The sequence below is a fragment of the Fundulus heteroclitus genome, chromosome 21, assembly GCF_011125445.2.
Source record: "Fundulus heteroclitus isolate FHET01 chromosome 21, MU-UCD_Fhet_4.1, whole genome shotgun sequence".
Classification (NCBI taxonomy): domain Eukaryota; kingdom Metazoa; phylum Chordata; class Actinopteri; order Cyprinodontiformes; family Fundulidae; genus Fundulus; species Fundulus heteroclitus.
The window spans coordinates 37,080,828-37,094,636 of NC_046381.1; the positions used below are offsets into that span (position 1 = coordinate 37,080,828).

Sequence of the window (13,809 nt, forward strand, 5' to 3'; positions counted from 1 at the left end):
GCCATAGAGCTAAAAAGAGTCGCGACACTCCCATTGGACTCCGTTGTACGCTGTTTGCCGCCCACTTCCGGGGTATGCAGCCTCGCATAGTTCCAAAAAGCCATTCTATGGCGTCGGACATCATTCACTTCCATTGCTGACTCTCGAGTAACTTCTGAGGTAAGTTGATTAAATAGCTACCTGTTTTGAATTGTCAACTGTCTATATTGTATCATAGGCCATTTATGATGCATATTCTGATCTTTTGTTGTATGTACACAGCGTAATTATATATATTTTTTTTATCTTGGTAGACGACCGATTGCCTGCTAGTTTGTTAGCTTGACTTGCCTTCTGTGAAGGTAACGTTATATCCAGGGGTAAATTGATAAAATAGCTACCTATTTTGAACTGTCAACTGTCTATATTTTATCAGAGGTCCTTTATGATGCATATACTGATCTTTATTTGTATGTACACAGCGTAATTATATATATATTTTATCTTGGTAGACCACCGATTGCCTGCTAGTTTTGTTAGCTTGACTTCGCCCTCTGTAAAGGTAGCACTAACGTTATATCTAGGCGTAAGTTGATTAAATAGCTACCTCTTTTGAATTATTAATAAGCCACGACTTGTTTCCATCGCGTTGTAGCTCCAGCCAGCATAAACACCAGTGCATGCGTCGCTTGTCCTTGGTGGTCAGGCAGCGTGATGTTGCCAAATAGCCTCCCCGTTCCCAGATGGAGCTCCACGCCTGGAGTAATGGACATTTCATCTAAGGTAAGCACACACTCTCTCTCCATTTCACTCATGCCACCTGCCTTCAGCCTCAGCATCTCAAACACTTCCCCCAAAACTCCCGGCTCCAGCTTTACATGTTGCATCCTCCTTTGCAGCATGCGGATGTTAGGCAGTGGAATTTGCATTTGCTGGAGGGTTTTATAACCGGTGGTGCCAGCGGTAAATCTTATTTTTATAGCTTTTTTAATTGTCTCCTTTCCCCACCGTATTCCTCTCTTCTTTTCCTGTCCAATGGCTGTCATTTGGTCTCTGTTAAACATTTGGATGAACTTCTGATTAACTAAATTGTTCCTCTTTCTTAGCGCCAAATTCATTCTTTTTTGCTGTGCTAGAGCCCTCTCTGATCTCCTTCTCATTAACTTCTCCATTTTAAGTTGCCTTATTAGGTCCTCCACAATTGCACTATTAGAACCTGGCAGTCTGGTCCCTGGAGCACCTGGCCCTGGCAAAGTTGGTTCATCGTTGCTGGCTCCTGACTGACTGGCCCTCGGCACACACATCCCTGGATCACCTGCCCCTGGTAAAGTAGCCTCTTGGTCGCTCTCTCTGTCTCCTGTCATGTCCCTTTCCTTGCCCTCAAAATCCACCTCAATTTCTCCCTCAACCTCTGTAACAATAACAAGGTAATGTTGCTGTTATATGTATTTTGCATTTGCACCTACTGTTCAATAAAAGGGTACACTACACTCCTATAGAAAATAAATTAAAGCGAAAAATTACTGTAATGTGAATCAAATCATCTGCCACAATCAGAAACCAAAAAAATGTATAAACTCATCTACTGGCAATGGTTAATTTGGTAGAAATTTTTAGATTATCTACATTCTGTATGCAAATCCTCAGAGAATCCCTGAAGCTGGATGTACTAATATGAATGTAATGTCTCATTAGGAGTGTAGTCTATCCTTGAATTACATTAAATGGGGAATATTTTTAGTGTCCAGGACTCAGATGAAGAGGATGTTAGTATGCGTTGTCGAGAGGAACTGCCCTACAGTGACTGGCCATAGTGCATACTGGAACTCCACAGGTGTGAGTCTGATGTATGCAAGAGAAAGTATTTTTCTAGGCAGTCCTGAATGAACTGGCTTTAATGAACATATTTGTGCCCTTTTCTCAACAGATCTTGCTGGACCAGCAGTATCGTTGTTGTGGCCATCACAGGTTTCAGTGGAGCCCCCCCCCCCCCCCAAAAAAAAAAATGGTTACGATACCTGTTCTTAACGCCTGTTTACACATTTGTTGTTCTTGTTCACACATACTGTACGTATGTTTGTTGATATTATTCATGCTTGTTCCCATTTTTTTTTGTTCCACATTGTTCATTTTTATCTTATGCCAGGTACCTTGCATAAGTTAACACATTGTGGATCATTTAGTAGGTTAAAACATAAATAAAAAGGTAGCTATTTAAATAATACTGATTAATTAGTTATAAGTTGACAGTATTATTACACTACTTTAAAGAATGGAGAACTGCTGTTTTTATTTTATTAAAAGTGTACAACTCATGCAGAGTGCCTCAAGGCTACATTCTTGGCCTCTTTCTTTTCACTCTTTACCCTATTCCTCAAGAGTCAGTTATGAGAAACCATTGTTTAGCTTTCTTTTTTAGGCAGAACACAGTCAGATTTTATGACACTAAAAAGGAGAATAGTTGGTCTAAAAATAAACTTCTCAAAAGTTTATATTGTTTGGCAGCCTTGATGTCTCTAACATCAGTGTTGATCTGGGACTTAAAGTAAATATCTGACACATACTGCTACAGACCTGAGTGTAAGACTTGAGAATAATCTTAACTTTGATGCACAATTAAAATCTGTGGTTAAATCTATCTTTTTCAAACTGAGGCAGCTGAAAGAAGATTTTAATCTATGTGTTAATTATAACTTGGTTAGATTACTGCACATCACTCTGGGCTTTACAAAATTCTAGTGACTTGACTGCAGCTGGTCCAAAATGCTGCTGCTCTTCTTTGAACTTATCAGAAAATGAGACCACATTTCTCCAGTTTAAGCAACAATTAATTGGCTACTGGCTCCCATTCAGATAGATTTTAAAATTCTGTTTCTTAATGTTTTCATGGCATGGGTTTCCAGGATCTGTCAGACCTGATTAATCTGTACTCTCCCTCTCATTTGCCCAGGTTGGCACATCAGTTTTTATCTGAAAAACAGATTTCAAAAGAGGTAAACGCACTTTGACCCGTCCAGGGTGTACCCTGCCTCTCGCCCATTGAACCCTGGAGCTAGGCACCAGTATCCCTTGTGACCCCGGGCCATGAGAGATAAGTGAGCTAGAAGATGGAAAGATGGGTAACTGCACTCTGTTGCAAAATCTCTAGATTCCAGTAGTTTTACATAACATGAAGGCCATTTCACTTATTTAATGTTCTCTTAAAACAGTTTGAGATGTCATTTGAAGTTTTTAGTTTCTGTGCATCTGCATTTCACATTTTGCCAGCTTTAACTTTTTATTCTGTTTTGAATTACTAGTTTTTAGATCAAATAATGTTGAATTAAAAATATTTTTTTAAATGGGGGAAATATGGTTGTTTTTTGCAAGCACAAGTTCTTCAAAAACAGCGGAACAAAATCTTTTTTTCTTGACTGATTACAAAATGCACAATATGAATCATCAGATTCACGTCCAACAATGAAAACACCCGATTATCATTAATCTATGGGTTTATCACTGTAGATCGATAAACTCATTGGTGAATGAGGCTGAATTTCATCAAGCCTTTATGGTTCGACATTTTGCCCTCAGTTCCGTTACTTGAAGCACAGAGGCTCACGTTTTACCCATGATCCAGCAGCAGATGTTTTTCTTCTTTTCAGCTCCATGCACTTATAACAACCATTCACTTTCACAGCAACGGGTTTCTCATCTTAGTCTCCACGCTGACCAGACAAATAGATATATAGATCTTTCAATGTATCAGAAAGTACAGGAGATGCAGATTTGGCCAAAGTTCAGCTCACATTAGCTAGGCCTGCAGTGTGAAAGTGGCCTGACTCCTTATTCGGTACAATTCTGCAACAGTATCAGAGGATCAGTGGAACATTTGGCCCAAATCGAGAGCAGATAAGGGAATACAGACAAATCTGGTATTGATACCACACCTACCTGGCTGTTACCAGTAAAATGCAATTGAATTGCCCTGTTGTGTTAAAAGACACTGGCCAAATCCGTTGCGCGGATTTGGGCCAGTCTCATACTAGCATAGTTTAATGATACCGGTTTGCGGCGGTGAGCTGGGAGTTAAAAAAACGCAGAATTAATAAAGTTTAAAATTCATACAGACTAGGTGGTATTTGGACTGCATCTGGTTAACAGAACTGTTTTCTGATCCAGCGTGCAGCCATGACTGGTTCTGAATGAAGGAAATGAAATTTATATGGCAGCCACTCTCCCCCCTTGCCTCCTGCATATGCAGTACCGGCTTACTTTCACCACTGGTTAAGACCAAAATTATTTATAACTGATCGCTCTTCCTGCTCCTCTGTTAACATGAACCACAACAGGAATAATCAATTAATGATGGCCACAAGCTGTGAAAGAAGTTGAAACAGCTCCACAGAAGGCGGGTTTAGACTGAGCTCTGGATGGACAGACCTGTGAATGGGTCACCCGTGGCCCACATGGGCTTTCTTATTTTAATACTGAGAAATGCCATGTGTTGCGTGTGTCACACGCCCAATGTGAGAGAGTTGAGAGTCCTGGACTTGAGAGACATGGTCAAAGAATATGGTAAGTCTACTTTTAATCCTTATTGTACAGCATTTATGAATTTTGTGGATGGCATTCATGTTGAAAGAGCAGAAAAGAAAAACAGCACAGCACACCGATTTCTTGACAAGAAATTTTGTTCTTTAATTGCTGGCAACAAATTTACACTCAAACAATATTGCTTTACCATTGCGGTATTCAAAAAAATAATTATAGAGAAAAAAGAGGAAAGAAGGCAGGAAGGAAAGGAGGGAAAGAAAGGATGAAATAAAGAATGAGGAAAGAAGGAAAGAGAGCAGAAAGAGGAAGGAAGGAAAGAAAGAAAGAAGGAAGAAAGGACAGCAAGAAAGGACGGCAAGAAAGGAAGAAAGCAGGAAAGAAAGGAAAGAAAGAAGGTAAGAGAAAGAAAAGAAGGTAAAGAGAGAAAGGACAGAAGGTAAGACGAGAGGAAAGAAGGTAAGACGAGAGGAAAGAAGGTAAAGGAAAGAAGGCAAGAAAAAGGAAAGGAAAGAAAGGAGGAAAAAAGGAAAGAATGAAAGAAGGAAAGAAAGATTATAATAAAAATAAATAAATAGAAGGATTGGATGAGAAAATGTCATAAACTCAAATTAAATGTATGACTCCCATTCCAAAAAATTTGTTTATAAATGTAAAAAAAAACAACATTCACAGACCTAAAATCAACACAGATAATGTGATAACTAACAATACCTTCCAGTAATTTTGTTAAACAAGAAGTAACGTCCAAACGTATCTTGAAAATTATGACATTAGAACAGGTGCTTTAAATGAAAGAGTTGGGAAAAATGCATGAACAGAAAATCAAATTTCACACAACAAAGATCTTACAATGGCAGACCATGAAAATAAAATTTCCCATTACTGGAAACTTTTTTTTGGGTTAACTTAAGGATTTTATAGTTCTATTTATTCATCCTCCTTTTAAATGCTATGATTCTGTTATGAATGTAGTATTTGATTCCAGCCCAGTCTCTATCTTTTAGAGCTACTTGCTCTGCCCGGAGGCAGGCTTCACAGTCCTTTTTACCTGGTACTTTGCAGCTTGTTATGAATTGCAACATGTGCCGTTCAACAGCCTTCACCTCATCATCTGTCCACTTGCGTCTCACCATCCCAGCTGTCAACAAAATAAAATTTCTTTATTGAAGAAGAATAATGATGATGAAATTGCTTAATACAAGATATTCTTAGTACTGTGAACATAAAAAGCCCTTTTTACCTTGTTTTTTGTTGGAGCACTTCAAAGGTGTACCAGAAGGTGTGTCCTGCTGTGAATCTGAAAAGATGGAGTATGCATCATGAAAAATTAACATCTTTAAAAAGGAAAACTGTTTTTATAACACACATTCACTATATTTAGGTGTATTTCATATACCATCTGTTGGTTCAGGGCTGACAATGGTTTTTGTCGATGTGCCCCCCAAGTAGTCCAACTCTGACTCTGAAGTGGCCTCTCTGTTTCTCAGTGTGATCGACTCGGTATTCTGCACTGGGTCCCCAGAAGTCTCGGGTCTTGAATCTTGGAATAGTAATAATGAAGTCATGTCGACTCTTGGTACTTTGATATTAAAACATAGTAACCAAGCCACAATACCTCTCTCCTCATGTGGTTCAGCTATGGTTTCTTCATCAGAATCCTCATCCGTCGTGGCAACCCTATCTAGTTGTGTAAAAACAGCCAGAACAAAGTATTAAAATTAAAAGCCAAAAACACTTTTTCTATGAATCTTTGTAACCGATGATTCATAGTAAATTTACCCTCAGGATCTATGTTGATGTCATCAAGTCCTTTCCCCTGCAGGTCAGAAAGCTTTCCTTTTTCCATTGCAATCAACAGTTTGCTGATTTTTGCCAACTGTAGGGTACTCTCGGGAAGCCGGTAGAATTCTCTGTGGATCCGAACATCATGGCCAAGAAAGGTAGCAAGCTGATCCATTTCATTCTTTTTTAGATTTAGTACTGTGGACAAAGTGGCAACTTGTTTCCGCAATCTTGTTGATGTGAGTGCGTCTGGGTTCTTTGCACCACATTTGTTTGCATAGTTGCGAAGACAGTCAGAGCCTCTGTAATGGGAAAGTGCACCTGGACGTGCGAACAAGTATACATTTTCTGTGGGGACTTGACACTTGCTTCGGTTTTCCATCAGTAGGTTCATTGCTGTGACCATGTCAGGAGTGAGAAGCACAGCCACCATTCTTGACCTTTTGCCACGAATCTCGACCCTGTCAAAGTGCTTCGCAAGCTTCCTCTCCAACTCATTGAGGCACATCATAATGTCTGGATTCAGCTCTGTGCAATTCCGGGATGTAAAAGCCTGGACCTCCATTTTTGAAACTTCCCCCTGCCTTTTTCTATTAAATAGTACTACCTGTGTCAAAGTTACTTTAGCAAGATTTCCAAAGTTTATGTTAGTAGGGTTTTCCTTCATGGCGTTCATGCATTTATCATGCTCAGCAGCAAGAAACTGGTGTAGCAGCAACACCTCCTCTGTAAATGGCAAAAGCTGGGGCTTATTCCATTTGGCTTGTTGAAGTGTCCCCAATGCAGCAGCTGAAATTGACTCTGCCCATTTTTTCTGATACAGAGTGGAAAATTGCTTGGCTGACTCAGCAACATCATGGCGATTTGCAATGATGGCATTGCACTGCACAATTCCTGCAACTTTGGCTAAACTGTGCCCCAATTTTAGGGCCAAGGATGGGACTTTATACGAGTTGCTTTCCAAGTCATAACCAGTAACATCTCTAACTGCTTGTATCACATGAGGAAAGTTGCTGGGCATAACGAGGTCTTCTGTCCTCATTAAAGGTGTTTTAGCTCTAGCTGCTATTAACAGCATTGCTATCTCTCTCATTTTCTGGCGAATGTAATCATTCCTTCTTTCATGAGGTTTCCTGGCATTGTACAGTGACTCACCGAGGCGAAGAATGTCTCTTTCACTTTTTACAACCAAGGAAATGTCATCCTGGTTCATTTCACAAGCAATTTTCCAAACAGCTTCATGAACATGATCGGGTTTTGGCAACTCAAGTTGTAGCCGCTTTCTTCCAGCAGAAGAGTCTCCTTCAAAAGGCTTCTGGGGACACCTTCTCACATGTCTCCAAAGGGTTTCTCTTGCATATAGCCCTTGACAATGTTTGCAATGACGGTAGTCACCGGATTGCTTTTCTACAGTGGGTCTTCGACAAGCAACAAATGCTCCAGCACCTTGGACTGCCACAGTAGCATTATGTTCAAAGTTTCCCCTCTTTTTGAGAAACTGTAGCAGCTCTCGTCTTTTGTGAGATCCTTTAGCAAAACCGAAAGCCATTGCAACGTCAGGCTGGTTTCTGTGTGCGGTTTCAAGGTGTCTTGCCAGTTTAGAAATGGGTTTTTTACAATACAGACAATATTGCTTCTTGTTGTACTTGCTCTTCCGTCCTCTTTTTGTTAATGCTGTGACTTTTATGGAGCTGTTATTTTGTGGCATGTTTTCTGTCGAATCAGCACTGCAATATTTCACTGAAGAACTATGAAAACCACTGATCTCCACACTGTGTGCTGTAGCCACCCCCAATGAAATATCATGTACATGTTTTTTTTGAGAAACTTCTGTCACTCTTAGCTCCTTGCTATGAACACTTGAGTCTGAAGAAGTGTCACTTGAGTCTGGAATATAGTCGATATCTTCATAATCTGTGTTATCTGAAGACTTGGGATCAGATATCTGAGGAAAAAGAAAAACTTATTAAAGATATATGTCGTCATTTTACCTAAAGCATTATAAAAGGTGAATAGGTAACTTGTGAAAAATTTAAAATATTTGATTTCCATTATGCCTTTTGTGTTTCTCTTTTCAACAACTGTGTCATGATTACCTGATCACTAAAGCTCGAATAGTCTTCATCATGAAATCCACCATCATTAACTTCATGTGGAACCATTTATAATTAAATGGTGAAAAGGCGTTTCATGGCTAGTTACATTAGATTTAAGATGATCAATTAATGTTCCTAACACTGAGACAAGCTGCTTTACTTGTGACAAATACGACAGAAGTCTGTAGTGTAACAATTTTAAGTGTAGGATACGATATAGTGGACTTTGCTATAAAAGAAGAATAACGCATAACATTGTATTATGGCTCACCTATTGCATAACATTAAAATTAAATATTTTAAAGAGGAAAAGGTGGCAGCTGTCCCTTAAATTTTTGCACAAACTAGAAAAGATGGATAAGTGAGAGAAATTCGCCTGTTTGTAGGCCTCTAGATAGTATAAAATAGGGCTGGACGCTAATTCAATAACAATATATTTCAATCGATAGACGTGTGGCGCAATAGGCAAAAAAGGTCAATAAAAGTTCAATATAGAGACAGCTTTCCTTCCTTCCTTTCAGCCTATCGTATTAGGTGATGCTACAGTCACTACTTTCTCTCAACCAATCTTAATCGCGGACCCAGGCACACCGTCACAAAGCGTCGCCCTCTCAAATCACAACACAGAGCACGTGAATATGTAGCAGCAAGGAGAGGCGGAGGAAATTGTCCCAAAATGTGGTTTTAATAGTTTGCCTGTTTGGCAATATTTCGGTTATAGCAAGTCTGACAGAAATAAACCAGTGATTTATAAACTTTGCAAGGAACCGGTAAAAACAAAGTCTGGTAATGCAAGCAACTTATTTCATCACGTAAGCCGCTCACACCCGCAGCAGCGCGAGCCGTTTCAGCCCCGGCGCAGCTCCGCTTTGTTGGAGGAATCTTATGGAACTTCTTTCAAAACAAAGCAGGTATAGGAGCTAAACTGGGCTCCCTTTTTTGTGATAAAATGACAAAGTGTCCAAGTGGCATAAGGACATAACGCATGCAGTAGCATGCATCATAGTGATTGATATGCTGCTGTTGTCTGCAGTTGGACAATCTGGCTTCAAAAAACTACTCGCCACTCTTGATCCGCGATATAAAGTTCCGGGACGCAGGTTTTTCTCTAACAGTGCTCCCTAAATTGTGCAACGAGTGCAGAGAATCAGTGCAAAATGAGCTGCAATCTGTCTTCCCACGCAACCACCTCGGACCTCAGCCCTGCGTCAGCCTCTCAATTGACTTTATAGAAAGAGAATGGGACGTGAGAAGTAACTAGTGTACTATTCCCACCTAAATAGGCTATTATATTTAATTATTTGTCCTATTTATTTTGATCATTTTACTGGTCACTTTAGTTTATTCTTTGTCAGTATTTAGTAACATCACCCAGGTTTGGAGTTATTTTTCTTTAAAAAAAAGTCAGTTATGGGTAAAATGTTGGTTAAATAAGGATATAATTGAGATTTAGTGTTTGTGTGTTTTTTAATAAAAGTAAGTCATTTAGCAATACATGAGCCAGGTTTTAAATCTGTTTGATAATCATCAATATCGATCAATAAGATTTTTTTCTATATCGTCCAGCCCTAGTATAAAACGTGAAAATGAACACCCTTACTATAATTCGTTGCAGATGACAAAAATTATGTGTTTTGCTGCTTGTATTTAAATACTCACAGTCTCATTTATTCTGGCAGTTAAACTCGAAGTTCTTTGCCTTTCTCTCTTCAATATCTTCATCTTAGTGTAGTCGTACTGTTGTTCACACCGATCATGATGTCGCTTAAGATTTTGTAATCGCCTTCTTGCTCTGAGCTGTAAAAATAAAATAAAGATCAAGAATCAAAAGTAAACGACCATGGCTCAACTTACAGTCTAAATTATTGTCCTCAGAATAAATGACCCAAAAAAATAACATTAACTATTAATGAAAAGTCTTTCAAAGTTAATACAATATGAGGACATTGTGGCTCACCCACAACCGTTTATTCAGACTATATGAGGACATGACGACTATGAACATGTTCAATCTGTCTTCCCGATCTCTGACATCTTCTGCTGTTGTCAAAGCAAGTTCTGAAATTCTCACTAAGGTAAATAGCTAAACTTCCTAAATAATTAATTCATCTAAAGCCTTCAGCAGGACGTTAAAAGTACAAAAATATGTAAAACTACAGAAGATATAAAGCTGAATGATGGTATAAGGATTCATTTGAAGTATAAAGCAGACCGTATTGCTCAGAGTTGATGAAACCAAAGTATTTCTGACAAATCATGGTTGAACAAATAGAAATGATCATATTGTTAATCTTTTAAACAAACTGATCTTTGAAGAGGTATTTTACCTACGCACTGGACCCAACTGTGACATTTATTTGTGTTTAATTGGAATTGAAAATGTCTAATAACCTTTTGGAAGGATGAGGTGCAGGTTTCCGTCATTCCCAGCTCTTCTGCAGGTTGGGTCTGGATCTCGGCATTTGGTGTCTGGAACAAAACATACAAATAAACTGTTAAATTCATTATGCAATAAATTAAAGATAATCCTGGTTTAACAAGGGCTCAGGCTTATTATACTAGACCCTAAAGAAAGACTTAAAACTTTGGACTACCTCGACATCAACAACATGAAGATGCTGTGACACACACACTACCGTTTATTCAGACTATATGAGGACGTTGGATTAAACACACTGATTTCTTTCAAAGTTAATACAATATGAGGACATTGTGGCTCACCCACAACCGTTTATTCAGACTATATGAGGACAAGACGACTATGAACATGTTCAATCTGTCTTCCCGATCTCTGACATCTTCTGCTGTTGTCAAAGCAAGTTCTGAAATTCTCACTAATGTAAATAGCTAAACTTCCTAAATAATTAATTCATCTAAAGCCTTTAGCAGGACGTTAAAAGTACAAAAATATGTAAAACTACAGAAGATATAAAGCTGAATGATAGTATAAGGATTCATTTGAAGTATAAAGCAGACCGTATTGCTCAGAGTTGATGAAACCAAAGTATTTCTGACAAATCATGGTTGATCAAATAGAGATGATCATATTGTGAATCTTTTAAACAAACTGATCTTTGAGGAGGTATTTTACCTACGCACTGGACCCAACTGTGACATTTATTTGTGTTTAATTGGAATTGAAAATGTCTAATAACCTTTTGGAAGGACGAGGTGCAGGTTTCCGTCATTCCTGGCTCTTCTGCAGGTTGGGTCTGGATCTCGGCATTTGGTGTCTACAACAAAACATAGAAATAAACTTAAATTCATTATGCAATAAGTTAAAGATAATCCTAGTTGAATAAGGTCCAAAAGTCATCATAGAAGACCTTTTACAAAGTCATAATACCGTGTTCTATTTGCAATGTACATTATTAGTACTTGAATGAAATTTTATCTGAAATTTCGCAAACTGTGATCATACACTTTTTAATCGAAGGTTCACTTACCAGCGCTCGCCATGGCCATAGAGAGTCTCCGTAGTCGTAGGTTATTTCACACTCTGCTTGTATGTTTTTAATAGCAAACAAGCAAAGATGTGGTTTATCCTTGACAATTAGCTTCTTCATTTTACAGTTTGGGGATTTATGGTCATCATTGACAATCCGACCAAAAGAGCCATCTTCGTGGGAGGCATCAATGCTAAATTTGAAGATAGAGAGATTTCTCTGTATTCTTCCCTACAACTATAAACCTGCAAAGAACATATGATTTTGATAGACCGTAACTTACCACCATATATCACTGTTCCATTCAAAATCAAACAGGAATGCATTTTGGTTCTCTGTGTATTTTTTCTGTCTTTTGTCCCGCTCATGTTTTGAGATCAACTCCCCACGGTATTCGGCAACAAAACTTCCCTTTTCGATTGGTGCACAAGCAAATACACCACGCCCTGATAAAACAAAAGTAATTGATCATTTTCATGCAATACATCCAAATCATTAATTTCCAAAACCTATACAGCAGAGACCAGAACCAAAATGGGACTTTATGACAGTGAGGAAATCATATCTTTTCTCTAAGTGATAGCCAAACAGTAAACCTGGGGACTTCATTTTAATGTACATACCTTTATAGACACTGATCCATTGAACCTTTAGACAAGGCTTGTCTCTTCCAGATAAAATGAACTGGATAGCCTCAGCTTCTGGACTAAGTCTGGCTCTTCTTTTTGACATGCTATTTGCGTGATTTTTGTTCCTTCATCTGCAAACATCTATAGGTGAAATGCAAAGTCAGCAGGGAAAACAAAAGATTATGACTGAATGCTTTGACTCAAATAGAATTTACAAAATAGTAATGTCTTATTGTAACGTGGCCCACATCTGTGTAAAGGATTATTAAATTACTTTGCTTAATCTTAACCAAACAAATTAGCAGCACAACATCTTAAATGATAAATACTGTTAATCAATTCTTAAGGTTTTTGCTTCCTCTGTTGTTAGGAAATGCTTACATAATCAATTTGTGGTAATAGGAAAACAGTTAAATTACCATTCAATTGTCAAAATATACTGTGTGTTGAAATAAAATTTGTGTCAGAGAAGAAATAAAGTTAATAGCTGTTTTTGTTAGAAAAAAAAAAACTCCATGCAGCTGTGTGGTTTAGCTTAATTTGAGGTAATTAGCGAGTTTAGCAATTCAGTGACCGTTGTTAACATGTTAAAAGTTGTATTTCGCAACAACTTAAACTCTTACTAGTTTTAGGGCAGACCAAACGTGATATGTTATCATTTATCATTAACTCCTTCAATTTTTTAGCATATGTTTTTGGTATTTAAAATTCACTTTCATTCTCACCTGACGTCGTAAAGCATACCACGAGGTTGAACATCGATGGTACTGTATGAGCCACGACGGAAGTCTCCGGAGCGCAGAAAGTTCCGGATGAGCCAAGATGGAAGTCTCCGGAGCCCAGAAAGTCCCGGATGTTCGGTTTATGTAGTACCACTCTGATATTCGTATTAGAACCTTTGGATTCCCTCCATAAAAACACAACCCTTTCAGAGACTTTGTAAATCAATAAAATACTGAGGAATCCTAAACGTGATCTTATTACAAGCTTAGTATTATACTTCCTTATGTTGAAAATTGCTTTCTCTTCTTCTTCTTCTTCTTCTTCAGGTTTTAACGGCAGGTTGCATCTATTGTTGTTGCATTACTGCCATTTAATGGATCCTAATATATCTCCTTCAAATCCTCATCATGATCCCAGTATTTAAAAAAAAAAAAAAAAAAAAAAACGAAAAATCTTCTTCTTCCCCTCAATACTATTTAACTTTTCAACCACACTCTCAAATTTTAATTCCCCATTAACACCTAATTTTGTTTTTAATATGTTCTTTTATTTACATATGCTCTACAACTAATAAAAACATGTTCCATTGTTTCTAAATTATCACACCAATTACAAAAA

The 13,809-nt window shown here is 38.1% G+C and overlaps 1 protein-coding gene and 1 long non-coding RNA gene across 4 annotated transcripts; one reads left to right on the forward strand and one right to left on the reverse strand.

Moving 5' to 3' along the window:
- Window positions 1–1,973, forward strand: LOC118556840. Of its 2 annotated transcripts, XR_004927415.1 has the most exons (6): window positions 1–159; window positions 492–541; window positions 635–762; window positions 1,158–1,303; window positions 1,721–1,813; window positions 1,907–1,973. It is a non-coding gene; the product is annotated as an uncharacterized LOC118556840 (long non-coding RNA). The 2 variants fall into 2 exon arrangements; XR_004927414.1 differs by lacking the exon at window positions 492–541.
- A 2,999-nt stretch (window positions 1,974–4,972) lies between these two features.
- On the reverse strand, window positions 4,973–13,509 carry LOC110368365. 2 transcript variants are annotated; one of them, XM_036125248.1, is made up of 11 exons: window positions 13,194–13,509; window positions 12,463–12,609; window positions 12,123–12,285; window positions 11,840–12,032; window positions 11,549–11,626; window positions 10,053–10,190; window positions 6,295–8,242; window positions 6,131–6,196; window positions 5,912–6,055; window positions 5,756–5,812; window positions 4,973–5,653 (listed from the first exon to the last, which is right to left on the reverse strand). In XM_036125248.1, exons 2-11 carry the CDS (start codon window positions 12,569–12,571, stop codon window positions 5,439–5,441), a joined length of 3,111 nt encoding a protein of 1,036 aa, XP_035981141.1. In that variant the 5' UTR covers window positions 12,572–12,609; window positions 13,194–13,509; the 3' UTR covers window positions 4,973–5,438. The 2 variants fall into 2 exon arrangements, with proteins under 2 accessions (XP_035981141.1, XP_035981142.1); XM_036125249.1 differs by having other exon boundaries at window positions 4,973–5,673.
- Between the last annotated feature and the right edge of the window lie 300 nt (window positions 13,510–13,809).